This window comes from Serinus canaria, chromosome 2 (assembly GCF_022539315.1).
Source record: "Serinus canaria isolate serCan28SL12 chromosome 2, serCan2020, whole genome shotgun sequence".
Classification (NCBI taxonomy): Eukaryota; Metazoa; Chordata; class Aves; order Passeriformes; family Fringillidae; genus Serinus; species Serinus canaria.
In genome coordinates, this window is record NC_066315.1 from 131,085,729 (window position 1) to 131,112,996 (window position 27,268).

General features: G+C 43.7%; 2 protein-coding genes across 7 annotated transcripts in view; one reads left to right on the top strand and one right to left on the bottom strand.

The window, feature by feature from the left end:
• GRHL2 (grainyhead like transcription factor 2) overlaps positions 1–10,881 on the top strand; it is a 65,282-nt gene extending 54,401 nt beyond the window's left edge. For all 6 annotated transcript variants that reach the window (XM_018912617.3, XM_018912637.3, XM_030226476.2 and 3 more), the window contains 2 exons: positions 5,236–5,300; positions 6,514–10,881. In XM_018912617.3, the coding sequence (XP_018768162.1) occupies positions 5,236–5,300; positions 6,514–6,628 (180 nt within the window). In that variant the 3' untranslated portion in view covers positions 6,629–10,881. The remainder of the gene's footprint in view (positions 1–5,235; positions 5,301–6,513) is intronic.
• A 2,279-nt stretch (positions 10,882–13,160) lies between these two features.
• Positions 13,161–27,268, bottom strand: part of NCALD (neurocalcin delta) — a 57,816-nt gene continuing 43,708 nt past the window's right edge. Inside the window, exons 3-4 of the mRNA XM_009087294.4 lie at positions 23,510–23,615; positions 13,161–23,337 (exon numbers count right to left, since the gene is read on the bottom strand). Coding sequence (XP_009085542.1) covers positions 23,240–23,337; positions 23,510–23,615 — 204 coding nt within the window. The 3' untranslated portion in view covers positions 13,161–23,239. The remainder of the gene's footprint in view (positions 23,338–23,509; positions 23,616–27,268) is intronic.

The window sequence follows — 27,268 nt, forward strand, 5'->3', positions numbered from 1 at the left end:
AAGAAAATCTTGAGGCTTTCCATGTATTATTGAGATAAACCATAATATAAAGATGAAGTTATTCTCAAGTGCATTTAAAGCATTTCTTAAAGCTTTCTGGAACCCTGAAATGCTGGTGTTTCCTAGTTCAGTGTTATCAGCAGGTTACTGGGTTTAAATAGCATCACAGAGCTGATTATTGGAGACCTGAGCTTTGAGGAATTGCAGTAGTTAACCAGTGTCAGAGAAGGCAAGAGGTGCAAGCTTCATTTTCTGAAATGCTTCTTTCTGAACTGATGGTTCAGAGCCTGTTGAATCTTTTCCTGTAAGGCTTGTCAGTACATTGCCAGCCTGGTTTCCAAGAAGAGGCCCAAGGATGCACTGTTTCTGTGGGAATTTCATGTGCCCTTTGTGCAATTGCTGTTAAGCATGTAAGAGGCAGGTGCTGAGCCAGTGCAGACTTGTCATTCATATGTTGTCTCAAATTCCTTCTCTAGTCCTCACTTACAGCGTGACCTACCTACCATTTGCCTCTTTGCTGCTTTGCTGCTTTGAGTTGAGTTTTTGCTTGTTACCCATTAGCTGTCATCATAAGAGTTGCTATTTCCATGTTTAATCTTGTTTATACGAGCTGATGGCTCATGAAATTTGGTAAGGGAAGAGTTAAGAAATAATCATGTGTCTCACTGCTTCAGTGGAGGAACGTGAGATTGACATGTGGGATGCTGAGTTGATTTCCAGCCTTGTTTACTTGTAGGGGAGAAGACGGAAATGGATGAAAGTGCCCCTAGAGAACTCAGCCAAGTGCTAGAAGTGTCTATATTTATACTCTCTTAAAACCATCACAGTATCCTGTTGCATTTACTGAACACTTTTAATGCAGTAAAGATTAAGTTCTTTGGTCAATATTTGGCCAGTAGTAGAAGGCAGAAAAAGATTTGTGGGTTAGTGAAGTTGCTTAAAGCACCTATTTAGATGAGGGTATCTCTGAGGAGAGTCAGTGGCACACTAAGGATGTCCTAACTGTCCTTCTGCTGATGCTGTTTGTTAGCTGTGCCTGCAGCTCAGCTGTCAGGCAGAGCACATGGATAACAAAAACCAGGCTTTGCTTGAAGAGGTAGCAGTCTGGTTCATGGTAAGCTGCAACACAATTTCATCTTGTCTTTGTATGGAAGTTAAAAGTATGTTATAATCCTTCTATAACTGTTCAAGCTAGCATGAATATTTTATCTCTCGTAGTCGTGCCTCTCCATGCCTGTTCTCCAGCCACCATGTAACAAAAACAAAGCTGGTGCAGAAGCAGGAAGGGTTTCTGCATACCTCAGTCAGTGCAGCTGCTGACTCACTGGCATGTTTTCGGCACCAGAGAAATCTGATCTGTTGTAAAATGTCCCAGTTCACTGGAAGGAACACATTCAGAAAATTTGAATTTTCTTTGGTAGGATATTGTGGATAAAACAATGCCAAAAAGCTGTCAAACTGCATATTCTTAAATATTCTCTCTACAGTCATTGCTGCAAATCATGTAATTTTGTAATTGTGCATATCCTAAATGCGTCATTCTATTCTCAGTACTAAGAATTTAGGAACTGAGCCTCTGAGTATTACAGAGCCCCAGATCTGAAAGGGAGCTTCAGTGATCCTCAGTCATACCCTCCTTTTCTGTTTATGGATTTTATGTTGTTTTTTTTTTTCTTTTTGTTAGTCACTACTCCTGATCTTTGATTTTTCCCCTAACTTTCTGTTATTAATTATATGGTTCTCAGATCCTATGTTTGTCTTATTGTCACATATACCTCCATTCCAAATTAACAATTAGATTCCTGTTCAGATATCTTTCTTTTGGCAAATATCTAGAGGTTTTAGGTTTCAGAAATGCAGCATGTCTCAGGAAGCTACTCAGATGTTTGGTTTTTGCTAATCAGTCTTGATCAAGAGAAAACAGCAAAACATCACACATATGTGGTGACTGACCAGCTTTACATCTTGATTTCAGCCTGATCCAAAGTCAGGATAACTAACTGTAGATCTCAGTAGGTACCTCAGTCTTACATTGTGCAAAATTGCATATTTCTTCAAATTACGGAAGTCAGTTCAAATTGGGAAATTCAAGCATCTCCCCAAGTCTTTCAGTAGTTAAAAGCTAACAGCTGAGTTCAATAGAGCTAGCTTAGACTATTAGATATATATGTGATCTTCCAGCCAGTGTAGGGCAACAGACCAGACCATTTAATAGAAATAAGTTGGCAAAGGTGTTTTCCTGCATGCCTGGACCCACCCAGATACTGCCCTTTCTGGTTTCCTGACTCCAGCAGAGAGCATTTCTGGTGGCTTGTGCAATCAGACAAACTTGCCATGCCAGGGGACTGCAGCCCAAAGGGACACCCAGACAGCTATTTCAGTGCCACTCAGAAGGCTGTTGCACTGCTTTGGGCATCCTAACAGAAATAAGTCTCTGCTCAGAAGATTGACAAATGGACAATCGAGATTATAAGGAAAAATATTCCTCCAAATAAAGACACCTTTTTAAAATTTATTGTAGCCTGCTTGGGTTTAGGTGAGAAATCCTGTCCTCTTGTATGGAAGTTGGCAGTAAGTGGTGCTCCTCCTGTGCTGGCAGCAAACACTCTGAGAAGGGGTGTTAAGTGAGATGCCCTAGCAGATGCTCGCCCTATGCTTTCTCCAATTCTGCAGCAGGACTTAGCACATTTGTACTGGAGACTATGAGGGGGAGACTCTCCCATACCCCCACTTTAAGCCTTGCTTCCACAGCTTGCTGTTTGGTATAATTGATTGAATCCCAGGGGTTCCTGAGAAATGTGCTTATTCAGTCAGCTGGAAGTCTTTTGCAAAGCTCAGTAATCCCTGCATGTTATATAAATCCTACACCTGTCGTAGGCAGTGTGACAGGCAAGGCTTTCTCAGCCCAGCCTCTCATAGTTTATGTAGGAAGTGATGTCCCAGAGTCCCAAACTACTTTGAGCAACATTTGGAATGCATGAGTGTTAGGAATGCCAAATATTCTAGGGAAGATTTATGCTGGAATGTGCAGAATGCTGTATATTAGCTGCTATTAAGCCTCCTTGGCAAGAAATGTTTTGCTCGGCTTGTTTATTTGTATGGAGGCAGTGAAAAGTGTCTTCAAGTGCTGGTCTTTACCATATCACTGGGCTTCAGAGTTAACAACCCAGAGAGGGAGATCATTTCCTCGTGTTCACACGCTTGTGACACTTTCTGCAGTTTCAGGTTGCCAGTTTTTCTCCAATGCCTGTTACAAAGGGATTTTTTTCAACTGTCTGATGAAATTGAGCCATTTTTGTTATTGCTTTACATGAAAACTTAAAGTTAGAGGTACAGCAGAAGCACAGATAGAAAAATTCAGCACCAGATTGTTTATCTGATGTCATTATGTTCATGATAAGCAAAGCCAGAGGATAATAAAGAGTAAATGAACAGTGAAACATGCTGGTGCAAGCGAAACTGAAGTAGGAAATACCACCCAAATTCAGTTTGTATTTTGTTCTCTGCTAGGTGAAAAACTTAGGGAGTGGATGGGTCTATTGTACCCCATCAGTTATTCCCCTTTCTGTTAGCCACTGATGTATGCTAAGAGTCAGAGGACACTGTTTTCAGTGTATGAGAAGTTTTATTGGTTCTTCAGAATCTTGGAGTTTTGCTTTAGAATGCCAGTCAAGCTGATAGCCTTGTGTATTATTATGGGCTGTTTTTAAGTACAAAATTGCATCTGGGCTAAGATGACAATTATACTATTATAGATGCTGTAGACAAGTATGGGCTAATTAATTCTCTCTTTCAGAGAATCTTGGCTGTTTGGATGGGAGCCTGCTTGGTGTTCAACCTGTGGCTCTTTGAATCTGTCCTTTGTGCTGAGTTTATCCATTCCATTTTCTCTTTTGTGATAATTGCTTTAATGTACTTCCCTAAAATACCTTTTCTCAACAGAACTCTGAAGGCAAACACAAAGAAAGGATTTTACAGTGCCTGATGTTTGCCAGTCTTTAAATGGATTTTTAATTATGCATTTCAGTTCTCTAATACAGAAGATAAGTAGTCAGCTATTTAGCTGCAACTTCATTTCACTTGGGAAGAGCTGGAAACTTACTTTGCTTGGCAGTAGATCGCCACAGAATATTAATCAGTGGTGGGGAAAAAAAGTAATTTTTCTGTAACTATTTTGCCTTTTGGGACAATCCTCTTCTAAAGTGTGAACTGTGAGACCTATTCCCTCAAAGAAGAATCATAATTTGTAAGGGAAACCTGGCTCAGATGAAGGGCCCAGGGACATCATCTTCATAAGCACACCACAGACTCACTGCAGAATAAATAGCCAAAAAAGTTACTAGTACACTGCTGCAAAGCAATGCCAAAGCATCCCAGTGAAGTGCTTGTTGGCGTGGGTAATTTGTCAGCTAAGCAGTTGTTCCTTCTAAAGTTTTACTGCATGTTTTGCTTTATTGTTTTAGTTGCTTTAGTAAGAAGTTTATTTTACAAGTCCTTTACCTTGATAACACAGTTCTCTGTGACATCTCATCTTGTTATATATACACTCAGATGATGTTTTGTGAATTAAATAGTGTTTTCATTTTGGTACTGTAGTAACTAGGCTGAATCCCAACCATACAGAAGCTTCTTAGTTCTGTGTGTTTGATGTTGGTAGCCCTCCCACAATAAAAGGTACCTTGAAGACATTTTTCAGACAGAAATACCACCATGGAGAGTCCTGTTAGCTTAATAAACCTTGAAATGTCTTTGAGAAATAGAAATGCAGTATATTTTTGTTGTTCCATCAGTCCATCAGCTCCTGTTGGGTTGCTATGTGTCTGCCTTCTGCCTGGTGGAAGAAGCCTTTGCTTCCATGAGCCCAAAAAATCAGATTAAGAAACAACAGAAAGATCAGATTGAAATTCTGCAGTAAAATCTGAAGCTGGGAAGAGCATTGACTCCTTGAGCAGAGCACTAGAAGATGCTGGGGCAGTTCTGATGACTCACACCCTATAAAATCTATAGTGTCTGAGTTTCTGCATGGAGACAATTGTGGGTTTTGATTAAGGTGTTCAGGATTATTGCTCTCCAATTCATCCTTAAATGAAAGCATGATATGCTTGTGACAGACTTATCTGTATAGCTATCCTGTCAAAGTTTGCAGAGATTTTGTTTTAATGTCTTATGTAAGGTAAGAGGTGATATTTTTATATTTCTCATTCATCTTCCGTGATATTTCTTTTATTATTTCAGATCTCTGAGAAATATGGACTGCCAGTTGAAAAAATTGCAAAACTTTATAAGAAGAGTAAAAAGGGGTAAGTTGGTTACCTAACTAACTAAGGATCTATTGCAGGATCCTCTAGAAGTACTCACAGATCCCAGTTATACCTGGGGCCTCATGATGCTGGGCAGCACAAACTTTTTCAGGAGACATACCCATGTGCTTCAAATCTTCATGTCTCTGGGGGCTGTAAGGGATGGCAGAAGAGGAAACATGGATCTCCAATCTGTGTCTGACCAGTATTCATAAGCTTACTGTGCAGGAAGTGTTTGTGGATAAGATAGGTGGATAAAGTCTGTTTTGTAGACAATATGCTTAATAACCTCATGGAGAGCCAGTGTGGGAGATGCTGCCTTTGCTGTGAATGCAATGTGGAGTTTTCCTGCAGTGTTAGGGAGAAGTGGGCCACAGTCTTACTCTGAAAGACAGGCAGGCAATGTTTGCTGCAGGCATTTCAGCTGAATAAATTTAGACATGAACATCACAGCTGGGCTTTTAGAATAGCTAGGCTTCTGCTCCTTGCCATAAAACTAAATCTTTACACTTCAATTGTTTTTTAAAGTTCTATTCAAGCACAATATTGTAGCAATATAATTTCAAACCAGTCATTTATTTTCAGCTGTAAACTAGCTTAGGGCATTGTTGTCTGGGGATTTCTTTAGCTTTTGAGAAGACAGGTGAAACTTCTCATGTTTTGCTTCTTTCTAAGTGACAGAAGAAACACTTGGAGGTAAAGAGTGGGGAAAACACTAATATACACTTGTAATAGTCATTGTTGATAGTCTCACATCCAAGCTGAGTTCTAAGTCTGTGAGCTGTGTGCAAAGCACAAATTCCACTGCTTCCCTGTGCTTCCCTCACACCACAGAAGTGCAACAGCTCACATGGTGTGCCTGAGGAGTAGCACAGATGTGTCCCTGTGGGAGCCACTGCCAGGCATGGGAAGCACCAGCTAGCTGGGTCTGCCAGGGATCTGAAGTGCAGCACATCTGTAGGTAGCCTAAGTGTGTCAATATCCCAGCACTGGCATGTCCCTTAACTGCTCTGGCAAGGAGCAGCCTCTAATCCAAAGACTACAAGGGACTATGGGGCAGATCTAGATGATGATTCCTGCTTGTGAGCCTGCATTGGCATGTGCTGGAGTCTGGTTTTGTGTTGTAGAGAAGCAAGTATATGTGGCAGAGTGTATAGCTTTTCCTTTCAGTGTCTTGGTACATGAAAACATTGATTTCTGCCTTTGTCACCAGCATCCTGGTAAACATGGATGACAACATTATTGAGCACTACTCCAACGAGGACACATTCATCCTGAACATGGAGAGCATGGTTGAAGGCTTCAAGATCACACTGACAGAGATCTAGCCTCAGACAGAGCCATTTTGTAAGGAACCACAGCATTTCATCCTTCTTGGAAAGCAGATTCCCCATAAACTTGACAGACATTGATCAGAGAAACTGTTACAAGACTGCATTGAAAACACTGTCCATTCTGCTCCTGTGCACCCACTGCAGATAGACTGGGGTTTGTCAAGCACAAGGCCATTCACAGTAACCTGGTCCCTTATTTATTGTTCCTCACTCTCTAGTGTACAAGCAGTTACCAGCCCCCAGATTTGTGACCAGATGACCCACTGCAAATGTGAAATGCAGCATTTTAATCCATACTTCAGTGTGGATAAGCTCATTCTAAAACATTCAGTAACTATGCTGGTCTAATTTCAGAAATCTGGTATAAATCACTTTAACAGTAGTTCTTTCTGTCATTGCTAAAAATCTGTTGCAGTGCTAAAGATGGGCAAAGTGGCTGACAGTTCACTTGCTCAGACTGATCCATATCTCTCTATACTGTATAGTCTTGCCAAATACCTCTGGTAGTTCTCAGCATGTAGCAATGAGGACTTGTAAGTAAGGCATTCAGCTACAAATGTCACTTGTAAGTAAATGGTAAAGAAACCATTTTAACCTTGTATATAATGTTTATAATATGCAATAATATATTTTAACTACTGTATGTGGGCATGTTTACTGCCACTATGTTTTTGTATGTATTTGGTTTAGGGTTTAATAGAATCTTTCCTAGAGGATTAAATTGCTGCAATCTGTTAAAGAGTGTGTACTGAGAAGCTGATAACTGAATCTGTAATCATATGCTCCATCCTTGCTCACACAATTGTCTATTGAAATAGTAGAGCAGACTCTGCTACTGGGTCTTGGATGCTCTGGCACAATGGGGCCCACCTTAGGGTGCCCAAGTCCCAGCTGTAAATACCTGAGTCTCCCATCCAGCTGTAGCAAAATCCAAGAGACACCATGTGTCTCCTGCCTGGTTTGCCATGAGGTACAGAAGGGACTTCTTCCTGGTTGTCTTCCTTTGATGAGGCAGAGGCTCCTAAAGGGGTCTTTTCTCAAACCTGTGGTGGGAAGGTTCTTTCTGCAGCAGCCTGTGCATCAAAGCATTTTTCTAGACTGTAAGAAACAGGACTTCAGGCTCTTCCTTTTAAGTGTATTTGCTCTTGTATTTCCATTGAATGATTCAGCTGTGATTCCTAGGACACTTGGGTGATGTATAAGCCTGGGCTTGATGTAAATATTTTATCAAAACTGGAACAATTTTTCCACTGGAGACTGAGTATCCCACAACTGAGGAGTGGAGATTGGTCTCTCTCTCAAGGGCTGCATCCCAAGTTGAACTACATGGTTATTCCATCAGATTCCACACCTGCCTTATGAATTCTGTGAAGAGATAAAGTTTTTAGGCTAAAATCATACCAGGAAAGGGGTTCAAGGCCTGAATGTCCCTATGACATCCAAACCCAGCATCTCTCTTTCTCTCCATTCCAGCTCCTCTGGCTGTTGTGAAGAGCTCCTCACTTAGCATATAATTCCATAAGTTTCAGTTGCATTTTATTCTCTACCACTGTACATGGATCCTGTGTGACAGAAGTGGGGTCCTTTCCTGCATGCAGCCTTTAAAGTTTATTCTATTCATTCTAAAACCTTTTCTCATTTAGTCACACAACCTTTATTATTTGGTGGTTAATGGCAGAAAGAAACACTGCCATGTTTAACAGGGTTCATGTGTAGAGCTGTTTGCATTCAAGCAAAGTAGCTGGGATAACTGACTAGTCTGATTTGGCCATATCTGCATGAATTCCTTTAATAGAAATGTTAAGTACATATCAAGGTTTCTGTGGGACCAGAAACTGTAAAAGGTTCAGGCTGGTAGCACCAGTGCTAACATACCAAGAATTCACATATGCCTGTGAAGCAAAGTGTATATTCTGTCTTTCTCCTGCCCTTTTCTTTTGTCATGCACTCTTTCCCCTTCTGATGCAGAGTTCTGTTGTAGTTTCCTTAACTTTATATAAAAATGCACTCCAGCAAAGATGCTCTTGCTATGCTGCTCAAGAGCTAACAGTCTGGGAATACAAGAGATGTATGATGGTTCCATTTGTTTCTACTTGGCTCAGACTGAGATAAAAAGTCTACGCTGACTTATCCCAGATTTTTTTTTCTTAAAGAAAAAAAGAGGACAGTTGGTATAGGAGGCATTAGGAACTGGGACCAGCACACAGGACTGGTGAGCAATACTGCTAGTTCTTGTATTTCTCTGTTGGTGTTTGGAATCCTCAGAATATCATCTGGGATCTCTCAGCTGGTCAAGATGTCTGGGCAGAAGCTGCAGGTGAAGCAAAGGAGTATGGAAAATGTATGCAGGAGTTGAGCCCTAGTTCTGCCCCCAACAAACCTGCTGTCCAAGGGAATACTTGAGGCTGGCCTGGGCTGAAATGTGCTGCATTAAGAAAGGCCAGTGAGAATTTAGGAATCACAGAGGACAGGCAGTCCTGGCAGCACCAGCACTCAGGTTAGTGGGATGGTTTTGTCTTACATTTGGGTTGAGATGAGCTGAGATCTATTGGGTGCTGCAGCATCCTGTGATGAGGAGCAGTGTAGGATCAGTGAGAAGAGCAGAGCTTCTGGAATACTGGGGCTGAACGAGCTTTCCATTGTCCTTTTAGGAGCTTTCAGTCAGCCACTGTGAAGAAAAGGAAAGTTGCTTCCAAGATTAACTGAAAGCTATTCTAAATACATCTTAAAGTGTGCAAATTCCTGATAGTAGAAAGCTAATACTCCTGCCTTTAGTTCCTTTTTACAGTCTCAATGAAGTTATCAGGAAGGTGCCTAGATTGGTGGTAAGATTATTTTTAAACAACAGCTAGAGCTGGGTAAGGATGATCACCCTTTACTTTATCTCCCAGGGTCTGAGGACTTTGTTTCTCTGCTCCAGATGCAGGTGCATCACAAGCACTAAGACTGAGTATCCATGCTGCACCCCTTCAGTTGTAATTATAACATCAGCTGCTGGAGGAGCACTGAACCTTGGATGCTGCAAGTTCTCAGGGTTCACCTTTTTAGTCCAAATCAGCCCATCAGAGTGGTGGGAAAGGGGCAAGAGTGGTATGAGTAAAGCAAACTTCTGAAGCAGTGGCTGCTTTGTGCCCTGCTTGACTCAGATATCCTGAGGAGTACACAGTGCTTACATGTATATTGTTTAAAATATGCATGTTGCTTTTGTTTGATAAAAAATATTGATTAATGCTGGATCTTCCAAATATTATGATTTAAATGGAAGTAAGATTTGTCTACTGTTCAGCAGGGGACAGGAATATCTGCCTTGCCTCCTTTTGTCTCTTTGTGGCACTGCTATGGTGGTTTATTTTGAAGAACAAAATTCTCATTTCCTTCTCTTCTTCAAGACAGTAATCTTGAATCTTAACTCGTGCAGCCTGAAGAGTGGCTTGCTACTCAGTGTATTTTCCCTATGAAGGAAATGCAGTGTCTGTAGGTGTTATGTTTTGAAAGACTCTAGATAGAGATGCACAAAAAGAAATCAGTCTTCTAATTTTGATTCCTGCTTCAAATTTGGCACTTTGTCCGTCCATTTGATGTTTTATTATGAGATCCCATTCAAATTCTCAAATTCTAGTTCTTTCTCACAGTCAGATGCTGATATTCCCAAAATAATGTGCATCCCTTGAGCAAAGCTTTGTGGATGTACGATGATCACCCCATCAAGACATTTTGGAGGATTTCTAACACTGAGTGTTACAACAAAGAAAAGAATGGCTTTTTTCATGTGTGTCCTGTCTCACAAAGTTTTTGGTCAATGGAATTCAGAGATCAAGTGTCTTTCTTATATATTGTTCTCTTTTGTTCTATGAATTGTTTAAATGTAAATTAATTCAAACAGTTAGTAAAATCTAAGCTCTCTAGCTGTCAGAGATGCTGTAAATTGATTGAAGTGGAACTGGAAAGGAGTATCTTATGACTTATAAAATGTAAAGCTTATTAAATGTTTATATGCTCTTCCATTTCCTATTAATTGAGACAAGATACAAACAAGAATGTTTGTGCCAAAGATTGTGACAAGCCGTCTTTCTGGCAAACAAGGAAACAATGTATAAATAGTGTGCTTTTATATTAAGAATATAGCTCATGTAACTTAATAGTGTTGCAACTGGGAGAGGGGTTTGATAAGCTGTAAATACAGTTATTTTATTTTTTGTACATTTTTAAGAAGGAAAAAAATAAATATTCCTATGTATGAGATAATATTTCTGTTGCTGTGGTGTGTGTTACTACATCTATTCAGGGGAGAGGGCATCAATATGTACCAGTACCTGAAGGGGGTGCAGAGAGGATGGAGTCAGGCTCTTCTAAATGGTGCCCAGTGACAGGACCAGAGGCAAGTGAACACACACTAAAACACAGGAGGTTCCCTCTGAAATCAGGGAATGCTTTTTACTGTGTGACTATGCACTGGACTAGGTTGCCCAGAGAGGTTGTGGAGTCTCTATCCCTGTAGATATTTTAAAGCTGCCTTGACATGGTTCTGGACAACCAACTCTCATTTGCCCTACTTGAGCAGGGGGATTGGACCAGATGAACTACAGAAATCCCTTCCAACCCCTGCTATTCTGTGATTCTGTGACATGTTGGAGTGTCTTGGGAGCCTGGCTGGAAGCACTGACACTAACATCTTTGTGACTCCTGGGCACCGGAGTTGAGATCCTTACCCGCATCTACTCCAAAAGCACTGAAGCATACCTGGCCACATATCTTGCAGTAAAACATTTTCATCAAACATTTTATTCTCCACCAGTTCAGTCTGGCTTTTCAATCAAGACTCAGGAGGTGAGAACATCTTAGTAGGTGGGAAATTGCTTGGGAAAGCATTTTCCTCAGCAAAGGTTGGTTCCCCAAGCAGTAACAGGAGAGCCCTGTCTTACAGTGGGGTGGAGGAGTTCAGTGCTCTGGATGAGCAGTGCAGGGTGAGCCAGGATCAGCTCCCATGGAGCCCTTTAAGGTAATCACATTTCCTGGGCACTGCCTGTGATAGATGTTTAATTATGTTTTATAGGAAGTAGTTTTACTGAGTGGCTCTTAGAATGCAAATGCTTTAAAGCTGTGTGGTTGGCAGCGCTCCATCTGCGAGGCCATGGAGGGGTGAGAAGTGTCTTGGCTGCTGGGAACCACTGCACCCACTGCGTGCTCAGGGCTTGGGCCGTGTCTGGCATAGCTGAGCCAGGCTCCAGCAAGGTGACTCAGGTCACCTTGATTAAAGGTCATTGAGAAGAACTGACCCCCTTTTTAGGAGCAGGAAGCAAAACACTCCACCTCTAGCTCCTGACTTAAACTTTTGGGGACTCACGGGAGCAGCAAAGCTGTCGTTTTCGGCACCTTCTCAGTCTCTTGGCTCAATTTGTGCTGCAGAAAACACTGATAGATTCTGGAACATGCTACTTCCCAGATGGAGCCGTGAGCTTCTGGATCACAGGGTCCTTCCTCCCTGAGGTGGTGGGAGGTCCACTCCGGGATTGTGGGAGTGCTACGTGCTCCAGTGCCTGGGGCAGTCACCTTTGCACAGCGGGAGGAGGGACAGCCAGGGTGGTGAGTGGAGGGTTTTAGCGCCCCTGTACAAATAAACACCTCCTTACACCCAGTCTTCTTATGCTAAATCGTATGATGGCCCTAAGGGGAGGGTGAGGGGAATGTACATCACAGGGAGTCTGGCACTGAGCACAGGAGATACCTGAATACTGCAACTGATGCTTCATTCAGGCTCCAGCCTCTCTCAAGCTCAGATTAATGTGCAGTTCCACAAATAGGCATTTTTGTTTAATCTCAAAAGGAAATAGGCACTGGTCTCTTTAAAGTGGGCTTTAAACTAGTTTTTGCACTCAGCTAATCCCAGCTCCAAATTTAACCTAGGTAAAAATTTGGGGAGCTTAAGGAGCATGCACAGAAGCATCAGTCAGCCCCCTCCAGAGCCTGTCTGAGGCTGGCAGGAGTCCCTGCTGTGACAAGCTCTGCTGCTGCTTCATCAGCCACATCTCAGAGCAACTAACCACAGCCCATGCTCCCTTGCCACGTCCTGCTCCCTTGATGGTGTGATAGTCATTAGGGGGTAAAAAACACCCCTAAACCTGGAGAGGGATTTATTTATCGTAGGGAAAGTTGCTGTCAGTCAGCTAAGCTGCTCTTTCCAGCTTCAGAGGACCAGGGCTCTCAGCCTGGTGCTGTCCTTCCTTTGCTTTTATAAGCCACTCCATGATGTCCTACTCCTTGCCCAGCTGCTGGAGCAAAAACCGTGTTAGCAGAGGAGCAGCCAGCCGGCTGCAGTGTGCCAGCCCAGCGCCCGTGCACAGCTTCAGCCCTGGCTGAGCCCTCCAGACTGGCTTTCACAGCTCTGACTCTGCCCACAGCAGTGAGCAGGACAGCAGCTGCGAAGGCAGCAGGCAAAGGCTTCTCTGGGGTTTTCTCCCCTGACCAAGGAGCTATGAGAGGCTTTAAGGCTCCACTGTGAAGGGAGTAAAGCTCATGCACACCATCACTAGCTGCAGCAGAATGTTTATTAGTAGGAAAGAACATTTAGGGGATTTCAGTAGGTGAATTTTTTTGAACTGTTGGTATCCACCACACATTGGTTTTCATCAAGATTGTTCAAGGTCACATATTTATATAAGAAAGCAATAATTAATATTTAGGTGCAATCAGTAATTCCAGTATGAAAAAGCACCGTGTCACAAAACAATTTACAATACAAAAGTCTTCAAAATCTAACATTTAAAAACAATATATTTGTTCAACAGTAATAACAATACAGTAAAAAAATTTTTATTTCCCTTCAAACAATACTGCTTATATATTTTGGCACTCAGAAAGAAACTGTCACAAATGTGCCTTTTTAGCCACACAATGCTGTTTTGTGAGTGTCTATATAACAAGGAGAAACATGCTTTTGAAGTCAGTCATTTTGCCAGGTGCAGTTTGAACTGCTTTCTCCATTAAAAAGGAAAAAAAAAAACCTGAAAGAAAAATAACTCCTAAGCTGCAGCGTGTCTTGTCTTTTGGCCCATGACACAATCTGGAGAAGCATCTCAGACTCAGTCTATCCAGTAAGTCAACCCTGCCTGAAAGGCTGGATCTGAGCCTCACTTTACTCTCTAAACCTGACAAGAAATGTAGACTTAAACCATACAAATGGTCCTGTCTTTTAGGGACTGGCCCCAAGTTCTTGCTATATTAAGCACCCCAATAAGATTCTGACCCTAAAATTGCTGCTCAGGCTCTTCTTTTCCTTAATTCCCCTCAATTTTAGTTAATTAATTTTAAAGTCACTTGCACAAATTGTCTTGCAATGTGAGCCCACCGTTGTGCTGGCACAGCCAGCAGTTCCAAGGAAAACCAAGTTCCCAGGGGCATGCATTGAGTGAGCCACGGGGTGAGGGAGCCCGATGCCAGCAGGGTGCCCTGGGTCAGGGGACATTCCTCCCAGGTCTCCTCCTGGGGCCAGGGCTGGCACACAGCGTGGGAGGGGGAAGCTTGAATCTGAGGGAGGGAAAGACAAAACTAGACTTTTCAGGAAGAATTCATTTCCACTCAAAACTGACCCCTGTTAAAAGAGGAACGCAGGTGCTACATGCCGGGTGAAACACCGGTGCCTGCCTGCAGCTATGACAGCCCCTGAAAAAGGCTGATTCTAGTGAACATGCAGTCCTTGGTGCTATCTCTAAAAGCTGAACAATAACAAAAAAAAATTTAAATAGTTTTTACATCTTACATCAAAGATGCCACTACAAAAACACAATAGTATCACACATTAATTAGTACAGTCTTAAAAATGCAAACCAACGCTGGTAAGACTCCCATACATTCTGCATATCATATGTACAGAGAAGAGCTTCTCGAGAGGAGAGGACAGTCATAGAGAGATAATTTTCTGTTTTCTGAGTACATTGCATAATACAAATACATTATCAGCAGAAGAAAACTTTATTCTAACACTAAGAGCTCAGGAAAGGTCCTAACTGGAAGTTAATAGCTAGGGGAACCGTGCACGTGCTGGGGGGCACAAAACAAACACAACCCTCCGCCAAATTCTCCGTCTCCTTCGGTGGCCTGATCATCTACTTTCATTTTATCAGGTAGGTTTAATATGTTGCTCTGTAGGTACAGACTCCCAAGCATGGAGCAGCTCCGGGTCACATCCCCAGAAGCTGCCCCTGGTGTGCCTGAAAGCCACTCGCCTCTACGTGTCCTTCTCATGGGCTTTGCCTGATGGAGAGCCAGCTGGAGACTCAGGATACCACCAGGTGAGCTTACAACAGAACCAGGGGGGGAAATTAACACATCACAACAGCTATAGGCAACAACACACAGGACACTTGCAATTCTAGACAGCTGTAAGAAAAATATGTGGACCAAATTAATTTAATTCATAGTTGTCTCTCTCCTTTCTTAATAGTAAAAGTCTTCTTTAGGATATGTAGGTTTGCTTACAAAGCATTCATCTAGAGAGGTATCTAATTTTGCCAAGACACAGGATATACTGAACTCCATGCTGCTGCAGTGAGTCTGCTCCTATGGATCATCATAAGTTCGATTTGTTATGTCTACTCTGCGCTGCAAAGAGGCAACAGCCTGAGGGAACAGAGAAAGCTCTCCCTGTGGAATGTTCTGGACTTGAATAGGAACAGGGCGCTTTGATCCATTCAGCTCTTGGTCATGTTTTATCTCAGTTTATTAGTTCTGCAGCATCAAAAATATCTGCCTAAATTTAAACAAATTGTTGTGATTTAATCCCAACCAGCAACTAAGTCCCACAAAGCCACTCATTTGCTCCCTTCTAGTGGGATGGAGAAGAGAACTGGAAGGGCAAAGGTGAGAAAACCCATGGGTTGAGAGAAAGACAGTTTAATAGGGAACAAAAAAGCCCCATGCACAAGCAAAGCAAGGCATTCATTCACCAATTCCCAGGGGCAGGCAGGTGTTCAGCCATCCCCAGAAAAACAGGGCTCCATCACAGGTAATGGTGACTTGGGAAGACAAATGACATCACTCTGAACTTGTCACCCTCTTCCTCCTTCTTTCCCCTACCTCTTTACATGGTGAGCATGACACCATGGTCTGGGGTATCCCTGGGGTCAGTTGGGGTCAGCTGTCCTGGCTGTGTCCCATCCCATCTCCCTTGTGCACCCCAAGCTCCCCTGCTGATGGGGTGGGAAGCAGAAAAGTCCTTGACACCATGTGAGCACTGCTCAGCAATATTGAAAACATCCCTCTGTTATCAGCACTATTTCCAGCACAAATCCCAAACTGACCCTCATTCTAGCTACTTTGAGGAAAATTAACCCTATCACAGCCAAAGTCAGCACAGAAATGTGTAACTGCTTTTGCATCCATCACATCACTCAGCAATATTTAAAAACCAGAAGGTATTAAGTACTCCTGTCAGAGGAAGACAGTATTGGTCACTTCAGGCTCAAGAGCAAAATAATGCTGAATATACAAAAATTGACTACAAGACTGCTTGGAGTTGAAGTGAGCAAGTAGAAGAGATAAACATATTGCAATGCAGCTCAAGTTGTCTCCTTGAAGCAAGTGTGCAGAAAAAAGAATCCCTAAGGTAATTAAGCTCTTCATTTTTACCCGGCACCATGTGCCCACCTCACTGGAAATTGCTCAGTCAGTTCTGCTCCTAGGGTCTTTGGGACTTCTGCATAAGAGCTGGAGGACCAGCAGGGCTAAATCTAGGAGGATCCAAAATAATGAAATAAATCACAAACTTTCCTGAAACATGAATAAGAAAATTAAATGCAAAATACCAAAGAAACATAATTTTGTGGAAGATTTGTATGACAAACATTGAGCATGACGTCTTTAGTAACCTTCCTTAGACCCTTATTGGATTGAAACTCTGGATTTGATTTTTCTTTTTCTTCCAGATACTAATAAAAAACTATTTGGTTGCCTTGGAAATGGGAATGACAGGAAATAAAAAGGTGGTGATGGCAAGGAACTGCAAGTTCTCCCCCAAAACTACCACACTGGATCCTTAATCTTCCCTCTGAGTGCAGCCAATGAGCAGCACAAATGAAGTTTAGAATCTAAGAGGATTTTCTCAGGTGAGTTTACTAATCACCATCATCCTGCCATCCCATTTGGTGGGGAAACGTGAGGCCAGCCCTGAACACTGGGGGAACCCTGTCCCCAGGGAGGAGAAAAACAGAGGTCACACCCCAACACTTATTTCTGGCAGAAAGCAGGAAGAGCTGCTGCCTGATATAACTATGCCAAAATTATCTCTTGGTCCACAGCACCTGGGTGCTGCTGCAGGCGTGGGGCACCCACACACTGCACGGGGATGCTTGGGAAGGTGCTGCTGCTGGAAGAAGCCAGCTCTCCATGGAGTGAACAGGGCAGTGGAGAGTGAGCCCCAGGCACATTCTATCTGCAGTGCCTCAACAAACACGTACACAGTAATGAAAACCAAGCTGTTTCAGAGGTTCAGAGTGCCCTTAAAGTGTTTAATACTGCCATTACTTAATAATAGGAAATAAATAGTTTGGTACACACAGGTGGGCTGAAGATGGGACACCAAATCAGAAGCTGTTCCGTTTAAGTGTATCAAGCTTGGCCCCTCCACATGTCAAGGGCTAGTGTTTGTTATTTGCTCACACAGAGGCTGGGAGTGGCAACTGGGAGGTGGCTGCAAAGACTTGGAGAGCTGGACATCCTGAGCACATGCCCTGGAAAGGTGAGAATATCTTTGGTATAAGGTCAGGGCAAGAGGGGAAGATCTAAAGCATCTCAGGTGCACAGTAAGTGAATACTATGCAGAGGGTGGGTGGCTGCTGTGTGCCTCGAGATCTAGGGAGCCCTCAGCCTGCCTGAGAATCTCAGATGACCGTGTCTGTGGCAGGCCCCAGTCCCCAGCCTCACCACACAGGGCTGAAGTAGCCCAGGAGGTACCATTGACTGGGCTGGAGTAGAGGAGCTGCTCTGTGCTGGCTACTGCTAAGAGGAAATTCACTGTGCAAATTCAGACCCTGGGCTACAGGCAGGGATGTCCTTACAGTTTTTCATTTCTCTAGTCTTTTCACATTGTTCACTACAACTCAAGCTCTTTTTTTGCTTTACTTATTAGTCAGCACTAGTCAGCATTTTACAGGTGATAGCTTAATCCCAGCTACACATTGAAATAACAGAACCTGTGGGAAACCAATGAGAAGCCTCTTGCATCTGGCCTTTCCAGCTTGTTAAGGTATGGACAGTACATCTGGAAAGCTTTATGCCTTATCCTCTGAAAATCCTCACCCTGGAAACAACTTCTCAGTATGGATAATTTGGAAACAACAGCAGCAAAAGGCAGGATGGAATAAGGGATGCTGTTTAGATTCCCATAGTATGCAGGCATATTATCTGCAAGGGGCAAGGAGATTGACTGTGCATCCAACTGATGGTTCTACTGCTCTGAAGGCCAGAGGAACCTAATGGATCCTGCAGTCCCTCAGCAGTGGTCCTGGTTTCTAGTGTCACTGACTTCCATGCCAGTTTACAGTCCCTGCTGTCTTTTCTGTGTGTTTAAAACACAGATATTCATTCCACCATCCCTAGCCTGCAAAATGACACCTGGGCTTTGAGAGTCAGTGGAGCTTTCCCTTCTTCTCCTCTACCTTGACTGGGAATGAACTCCCATAGGCAATGGTTTGTCCTCAGCTGCACTTAGGGAAAACCTTATGCTCATCCTGGGAGCTGTTTGTTCAATACCTGCCAGGGTATGGTGAACAGCTCTGCTGCTTAATTTTAGAGTGTATTTTTTCAGCCCCTCTGACAGAACATGCAGCAGGCAGAGCTGCTCACAGAGAAGGTGCAATTTCTAGTCAAGCCTATCTCGAAACCCATCGCACCGTGTGCCTGACGTATCACTGCTGTTTATCTTATCTGCCTGCTGCTCAATCAGTGGAAAACTCTGCATGCAGCTCTGAGCCCTGCTCAGCTCTCTGCCACTTGACAAGTTTCTCTGCATTTCTAAGCACAAGTTCTGCCTGTGATACCAACAAAACCAACTTTCCCCACTTTCTGACTCCTACATGACATCCCGCTTAGTAAGACCAGAGCAAAGAAAGCATCCAAATACTTCTGCAAAGGCCAGGTGAAATATTCTTCTCCACCAGTGTTGCACCAGGTACCCAACATCTAACTGCTGAGCCCAAGGGCTGCCAGGCCCTTGGAAAACCGAGGGAGCACCATGGGAAAGATGAAAGGAGGTGCTGGTGTACTGGGTGTTCAGGAAGACTTGTCCAGCCAACAGTCAGATGAGTCTGATTGTTTCACTTGGCACTTGTAGGCTAAACTGCAAAAGGAAACTCTTGAAGGATGCCTCCTTGATCCTGACCTGCTATATTGCTATCATGTTGCATCTTACACCAGTGGTGCTGGAAAAGGGGAGAGTTTTAAAAGGAGGAGGCAGCTCAGCTCAGGGCATTTGTTCTGGGGCAGGAGATTCCCTTCTCACTGCCACATGTCCCCAGGGACCTGCCAGTTGTCACCGTGTTCTCTGGTTCACATGTACTGAGACGTGTGGCCAAGGCCATCTTCTCCTCTTAGCTTAGTCTGCAGATTAGGGCTCAGCCCCAAGTTATCACAGTTCACCAAGTTTCCATGAGTCAGCTGAGACAAGGTTCTGCCCACAGCAAATGCGAGGTAATGCGACTTAACCTGATCTGCAGTGAAAGAAAATCAAGCTGAGCCACATTACTGCACTTCTGCCATCAGCGAAGAGAGAAGTCCTGGGGCTCATCCCCCAGGGGCAGTGCTCAAACCACAGGCACTTGGGCATGTGTGACTGCTTCCCGTGCTGGTGTGCAATATTTCTGCACGCAGACCTCACCCAGCTACCAAGTTTACACACTTCTGGCTTACTGTTTGAAGCAGCAGAAAATGTAGAGGTCATGCCTTATAACACAGAACAAAAAAGAATGCCCCAGGAAGAAGATAAAAATCCTACAAGCCCCTAAGAACTGCAAGGGAACAGCATGGCTCTGGGTACCTCAGGAACATCATTGAACTGGGAACTGAAGGGCTTCAAATAATGTTGAAACATAAATATTTCTTCAGTCCCTCTCAAACTATTAAGTGCTCACAAGAACACGTGTGTTGATTTTTAAAGGGTTGTGTTCCCTTTTCCTTTCCCAAAGCACCCTTAAACAAAGAGATTATTGCAAAACTCACAAGTCATAGTCCTCACTTCACATCATCTGGCCCAGAGTTTGACAAGCTGACTGGGAATGTCAGATAAACGGGACAGGCATTTTCCATGAGTTCAGTCTACATGTGACACATACTCATTAATTCCTTTGGACAGCACATAGTGAAGGATTGCTTGCCTCTTGCTTATGCAAGTAAAACTAGAGAATGCATCTACAAAATTGAAAAGTCATGCAAAATAGTATGTGCTGTCTGCCATCCTTCCTGTGTGGACATATTGCTAATGAATCACTCAAAAGTCTGACTTACTGTGCTGTTTTATACAGGATACACCATTTTGCCTTCAAAAGCTTTATGAAGACAATTATGATTACGAATGCAAATGACAGCAAAGCAGAAAATTTCAATCTGAGGCAAAGCACACCACTGCTGTCCTGCTGATTTGAGGTCTGCAGATGTTCCTATCACAACTTCAGCTGCAAATCACTCTTTAAGTACATGCAGAGGCAGAGAAAGAAAGGGATAGTTAATAATTTAAAATAATACCAATCACCAGTGGCAGTCAGGTAAAAGAATAACCCTAGCTCACTCTGTAAATGTTTATACAATAGCCTTATCTGCAGCTGTGTCCTCTGCAGCTGTAAGCTAATTCCTATTATTCCAAATTTTGTGAACTGTGGGAAGCATTACGTCTCTGCTGGGGTCACAGCACAGGTTGTACTTTCAAACACAGGAGGCAAGCCTGGCCCCAACACCCCAAAACTACTGAGCAAAAACAAACTAAGAGATTAGGTTCTGGGCCAGAAATGTCTTGTAAAATGAAAAAGAGGTGGTATGCAGTCACTTAAAGAAAAGACAACATTTTAAAAGCTTCAGTCACATGCAACTGCTTTCACAGCATTAAGAAGAAGATGGAACCATAGAAGGTATCTGAGTTCACCTCCAGTAAATGCCAGCTTCCACAGGTCTGGGCTGCTTTGGGCGTGGGTGCCTGCACTGAGCCAGGATAATTCAAAGGATCCTCTGGTGTCACCTTGTCCTGCCCACACAGGGGTGTGATGGAGCACCCCCAGAGAGGTTGGAATGGTGGCACAGGTCATTCCCATCTGGCAGACGGGTGTGCTGATCTGTGCATGCCCACTGACCTTCCTTCAGCAATCCCCTGCAGTATGGCCAGGCTTCTTCTGCTGAAAAACAGCCCTCAACTTGACTTTCAAAATCCATGAGGTGATGCACATGAAGAGAGGGCCAGAACCTCTCCAGGTAAAGCAGAAAATTACCTTGAAGAAGGTAGGCACAGACTGTCCTTCGAAGGGGATTTGTGCACATGGTGTCTAATTAAAATTTGGGAAAAAGAGATAGGGAATATTTTCATCAGCCAGAAGAACTGGTGCAAAACTTGCTAGTGTTGCTCAATCTGATCATTTACAACACTTGTAACACCTAAAAGTGCTGGGTATTAAAATCTGTTTGTGTCTGTGCCTGGGCCCCCTTTGCTTTCTTATTTTCCCACACTCATCTCAGCTCAATATTTCGATGATTGTAATGGAAATATATCATCAACTGCATTTTTGTGATTGTTTGAGACAAAAATGTGTGCTTGAAGACATTTATTGAGTGTCATTAGCCACTCATAAAAATTTTAGTACAACTGATTAACAATGTTATTTTCAATTTACTTTTATTTTCTCTTAAAATGCTTTCCCCTTAACACCTGGCAAAGCAAATGGTATGGGAAAATTAAGTATAGGATTGCTTCTGTCAGTTATTGTACATGCTAGCTAGTGTTCCATAGAAGATTATTTATGCTCAACTACTTACTCGTGACTTCTAATTAGCACTTAGCTAATCATCATCTGCAAAGCAGACTTCTTTTACTTGGTTTATTTTAAATTAAGGCTACTGGGGATTAGCATCTACAAGGTCACTTGACAAAATGCCAACTTTGCCTGTCAGACAAAGGTGACTCTAACGAGCTCATAAATTCCCAACACCGTGCTGCCTGCATGGGTAGCTCTCCAGCAGGATCACAAAGCAGACTTCAGCTAATGACTGATTAATGCCAATTTAGTCAGCATAATGCCTCCTGTTGCTAAAGCTTTCCCAGCTTTTCTTTTGCAACAGCGCTTGTAAAGTCCCTAAGAAACCCCACGTGTGTGTACTAGCTTTGCACACAGCAACTTTGACCAAAGGATAAAATTTTGCAGCAGCAAATTTCAGAACTCCTGCATCTAGGCGGAAAGATAAACATTCAACATTTCTCTCAAGAGCTGATCTTTTTTTGTTTTAATTTTTATATATATAAATATACCATAAAGCGTACCATTTCTTCATTTCAGTACAGATTTTTTTGAACTTTACTAAAATAAATGAAATATAAATGCTACAATTTTATGTTTAAAACAAGTTTTGATGACAGCCTTCCCCTAAGAGCAGGCCCAGAAACTCTGTTAGCTACATGGAGAAAGACAAAAACACCCCCAAAACTTCCTGCTATGCAAGAGCATTGAGAACAGCAGATGTGCCTTAGCTGGAGCTGCTTGCAGGTGTTTGTGAGTTCCTCACATGAATGCCCACTCTCCCTAGTAGCAACTGCTTTATTACTAACCTGAAAATTTCACATTCAACACATATCTCCCTTAAATTCATTGTCAAGACCCAGCTTTTCATATCTGTGTCTGCTTTTGCTGATCCCAAACAGCAAGAGGTATTGTCAGTTGTGGATTTGGAGATCAGGATTGCAAATTGCTGAATTTTCAGATAAAGCCATATGACTTCAACCACTGTAAACCTAGTAAAAAAATGTCAACCTTCATTTTGTCCCTTCTTCACAACCTGGAAAGTGTTCACAGCATTGAAACAACGAGGCATAGGAGTGGATGATACACCCCCACACATGTTTTGCACTTTCATACTTCTTCCTAGTCCTGTCTTTGATCTTAACTGGTGCCTCCTGGACAGAAGAGGAGGTTCCAGGTGAATCCTACCCCACCCACCAGAACCCCTTTGGTTCAGCCTTACTACACTTTCAGGTCCTGCAGGTGAACAACTAACAACTAAAGCAGCAATCTAAAATCTGTCAGTGTGCCTTGCTGCCAAGGGGCTTGTTGCTGGTTTACTCCTCCTCAACACGTTGCTTTCCAAAACAGATACAAACAAACAAACAAAACAAACAAAATGAAATTTTAAAAACAATGATAACACCACAATATCTGTTTAGAACAGTACTGCCCATGCTCTGGACAAATTGTTAAGAGCAATTCAGCATTCTTATAATTAATCCACAACAAAATAAGCTATAAGATGCCACAAATGAAGGCATAATTGGCCATACAGAGGCAACACTACCATGAATGTTGTTTGGCAAGAAAATAAAAAAAAAAAAAAAAAGCAGATACATAATTCATCCAAAGCAGAGGTTCAAAACTGGCCGGCACTGCTGGGATCGCACTGCAGCAGACGGACTATGGACGGATCACTCTTGGCGCCTCGGATGAACTCTTCCAGAGAGAGCTTTCCTGGAAAAGAAACACCTTCACTTAGAGCACGTGGTGGGCTGCAGCACACCTGTCAAGCCTCTGGACAAGCATGAAGGAAGGAAGCTGGGGAAGCCAGGAAAATCCCTGGGAAAGCAGCCCTGCCAGGTGCAGGCTGCCTGCCCACGCCCTGCTGGCCCTGCAGGGTTCCTACCGTCACGGTTGGTGTCCATCTGGCGGAAGATCTTCTCGGTCCTCTTCTCTGGGGTTGACTCATCTTCTGGCATCTTCATTACAGAGGAAACCATCTTGTAGATTGCCTGTGTGATAGACAGGAGCAAGAAGCTGGTAAGAAGCACATTATCTTGATGCAAGGGTACAAGGATCCTCTCGTGACAGAAACAGGCAGAAAATATCCTCGGAGCGCCAGCAAGACCTGCTCTTTGGGTGGCACCAGTACCTGCAGCTTCCCTCCTCAGTGGCACTCTTGTTTATGAAATACTGTGTTTCTTTATTTAGTCATGGTCAAACACCATGTGGGTTTGGACTAGGGTTACATTTTCCTGATTAAAACAGCCTTTGGACAAATTTATCGTCTGTACAACACGTAGGGCAATGGCAGCTCCCAGAGCCTGGAGGAACAACCAGACCACCAAGGTCTTGTCCCATGCTGTGATGAATCTCCATGCTTTGGGCACACAGGCATCATCCTCACCACACCTGTCTCCTCACCCTTCCTTTGTTTCCCCCGCAACTCCATTCTCTCCCTCTCCTGTCTGTGAAGAGAGCAGTGACTCCTTGCATTTGCAGCATTTCGCAGATAACAAAGACTGGCCCATCAAGGAGGCGGCCTTTTCATTGGGGGTTGGTGTGTGTGCACAGCTCAAAATCACTTCCACAATTTTCTCCACAGAGACCAGATGTTCTGGTCCTACAGAGCACCACTATCACCCACAGCTATTCTCTGCACAGACAAATGCATTAGCCACCTTTGGTACTAGCTGATCCTGAAAGAACATAGGCATGCAGCACCAGTGAGCGCCAGGGACTTTGTGCCAGATGTTTCTGCAGTGCCACATCTTGGAGAGCAGCAGCACTCAGGGCTGCAGGGTGGTGGCCTTGGGGATTCCTCCCACCATGTGGAGGGGCAGCACATCCCAGCATTGCCCTCGTCCAACTGGCCCCTTCTGCTGCCCTCTGCAACTCATTGGCTGTCACCTGCTGTCACCTGGCTGCTTTAGATATTTGTTCTTCCTTTCCTCCTGTTTTGGGAGGGGGGTCCTTCGTGCAAGCCAAGATTTCTCATTGGGTTACCCCTCTCCCCTCTTTCCCTTCATGAAGTCACTCTGCCTAGCAGCTCAGATCATCTGGCTCAGGATCCCCAAGGATTGGCTGCAGGAATGTAACAGCACAGATGGAGGATGCCACTAAGCAGCACAGACATTTTACACCCAGACTAGGGAGCAGTCACTTCCTTGGCCGTCTTGCTGGCTTCTCCTCTGCCAGCAGCTCACCCTTGACATCTGCAAGGAGAATTAGTGTTCCAGAGTATGGGCAGAGCCTCAGTCGAGGCAGGGATGCTGTCCACACCCCCATGATACTCTGATACCAGGAGCACAGAAGAAAGGATGAACATGCAAGCACGGAAACACAGGGATGAGGGAACTGGGGTAAGGAGACAATAGGGAAGGAAAAAATGGAGAGGGTGGACAGTAAGAATTTAGACCTCACTCATCCTCATCAGCATGCAAGGCTTGCAAGGGTCAGAGCAGAGATGAGGCTTATAAATCTGCCAGTGTTTAAGCATTTGAAGCTGTCTGGCTTTTGTCTGGGTTAGGAAGAGAGGTGGAGGGGTCACTCCCTCTCTCTGGGTGAGAGGAGGGCTAAGCAGAGAATCTGCATTGAAAGTGTGGGAGGAATGCCCCAGACTGGGAGTGAGGGCATGTTTACCCTGACCAAAGTAACCATAGTAAGAATATGCAGATTTTTAGGACAAAAAAAGCACTTCAGGATGACTTCATCCTACAGGGTCCTTTTCACAGAGGCGTGTGAAGGGAATAACAGATGAGATATTCTAGGAAAGCCAGATGGGAATAACATAGTGAGCGTTCTTTTCATGCTGAAAATGGTTACTCTGGACAAATTCTTATGTCCTTACTCAGAAGTTCATTGGGAAGTTTTCCCAAAGTAAAAGCCAGCTAAAGCCGATTAAGAATCTTGAGACTTGCCCCATATTAATTCAGTGCAGCTACACAAAACTCTTTATTGTATGTTTGAAAGAGCAAGCTCTGAAAGGAATTTGGTTTCATGCAATAATTACATAGAGCTGGGCTGTGCTAACCCTGGGCTAGGACCTGGGACTGAGAGGCTGCAGGGGTTCCACTCCACATGGAGTGCAACTCCTTGGCCTACCAGAACTTGGGCTGAAAACCACCAGTGGCATTCTGCACTGGAAGCTGATACCTGTCAGTCAGGGCTGCTTTAATAAGTGAACTTTTGTCAGGAGTGCTCCTTCCAGCTCCCTGGCACCCTGAATGCCATTGGGAAGTTGTGCCTCCAGAGCCCTGGGTATGTCACTGGAGCAAGCACAGGCTCCAGCATCAACTGCTGCCCTACTGAGCTCCTTTGATCTTCCAGCTCCATGGGGATGAACAGCAATGGGTGATTTTAGGGCAAATGTCATCCCTTTGCCCATTCACACAGGTTTTGCTCCCAGCTGCTGGCTGCCACTGCTGCACTCAGGCCAGAAGCTTTGGTGAGGGCTGCATTTTCCTGGTATACTTGGCAAACTGTCAGAAACCTCATTATGGTCATGGCAGCAGCAATGACAGCACAAATTTTCAGCTGATCCTTTTTACTATGTTGAAATAAATTCTAATGGCTAGAAGTCTCATGAAGTGAGTGACTGGCCTGAAAAAAATTGTTTTCCTCTCAATGTCATGGAGATTTTTGACACTGTCTTTACAGAGCCATACCAGCTTTTGCTTCTTCCCATCCCAGCTTCTGTTTCTTCCTGGCTTGCAAATCAGCTATCCCAGCAAGTGAAACGTGTGTGCTCTGTTTTTATTAAACTGAAAGTGTTATTCTTGTCTCTGCTCAGTATTCTTAAAATGCCTTTTGAGTCCATACAGTGAAAAAATGTATCCTTAGAGCAAGGTTTCCATCTCTCATTGAACTCTTATTTTAAGAGACTAGCCAAATATGTCCTGCTTCAGCAAGGGGAACAAATCTTCTGACTGGTTTGCAGCTATTTTTGAGTGGACGGAGCTATTTAGATTATAGGTAAACATATGGGAGACATGAAAAGCTCGAGACATGGATCTGAGAGGAGCTGTGACAAGGTCTGTCAAGAGGGCAGGCTAGGAAGCCTCTTCCCACAGTAGCCTGCAGATGTGCTATGCCTGCTGAGTGTAGCAGCATCCTGTGAACCTTCTTTTTTGAGGCTCTACAACTGTCAGCCCACCACTAAAATCCTTCATCTGTCAAACTGTGCAGCTGGCTCCATGTGGATCTCTAAGCAGGGTTTTTTGGAGACTGGCCTAGAGATGCTCATGGACAGGCATGGTGAGTGCACTGGGCTGTGCCTGCGTGGTTGAGGGCATGATGGGGCACAGAGCTTAAAGGAATGCAGGTGCTTTGCCATCTAGCAAGGAAAACAGGCCTGAGAAAGATGTTATGGACTGTTCACCTCCTTGGCAGCTGAACAGTCACAAGGGCTCCTGTGGGACATCTTAACCAGCAGCTCTGCTGGTCAGTGCTGCTGCTGCTGCTGCTGCTACCTCAGTCTCCTTAATGCAGTGCAGGAGTGCAACGCCTGCAGGGCTGCTAGGTTAGGCCAGAGCAATGGAAAAATAATGCAAGGAAGCATCAGCACAACAATGAAAATCTCTGCAGAGAGAGGGATTTCAAAGCACAAAAAAAACCCAAAACCCAGACTGAAAAAGAAGAAAAGTGTGCCTTGTCCCTATGCTAT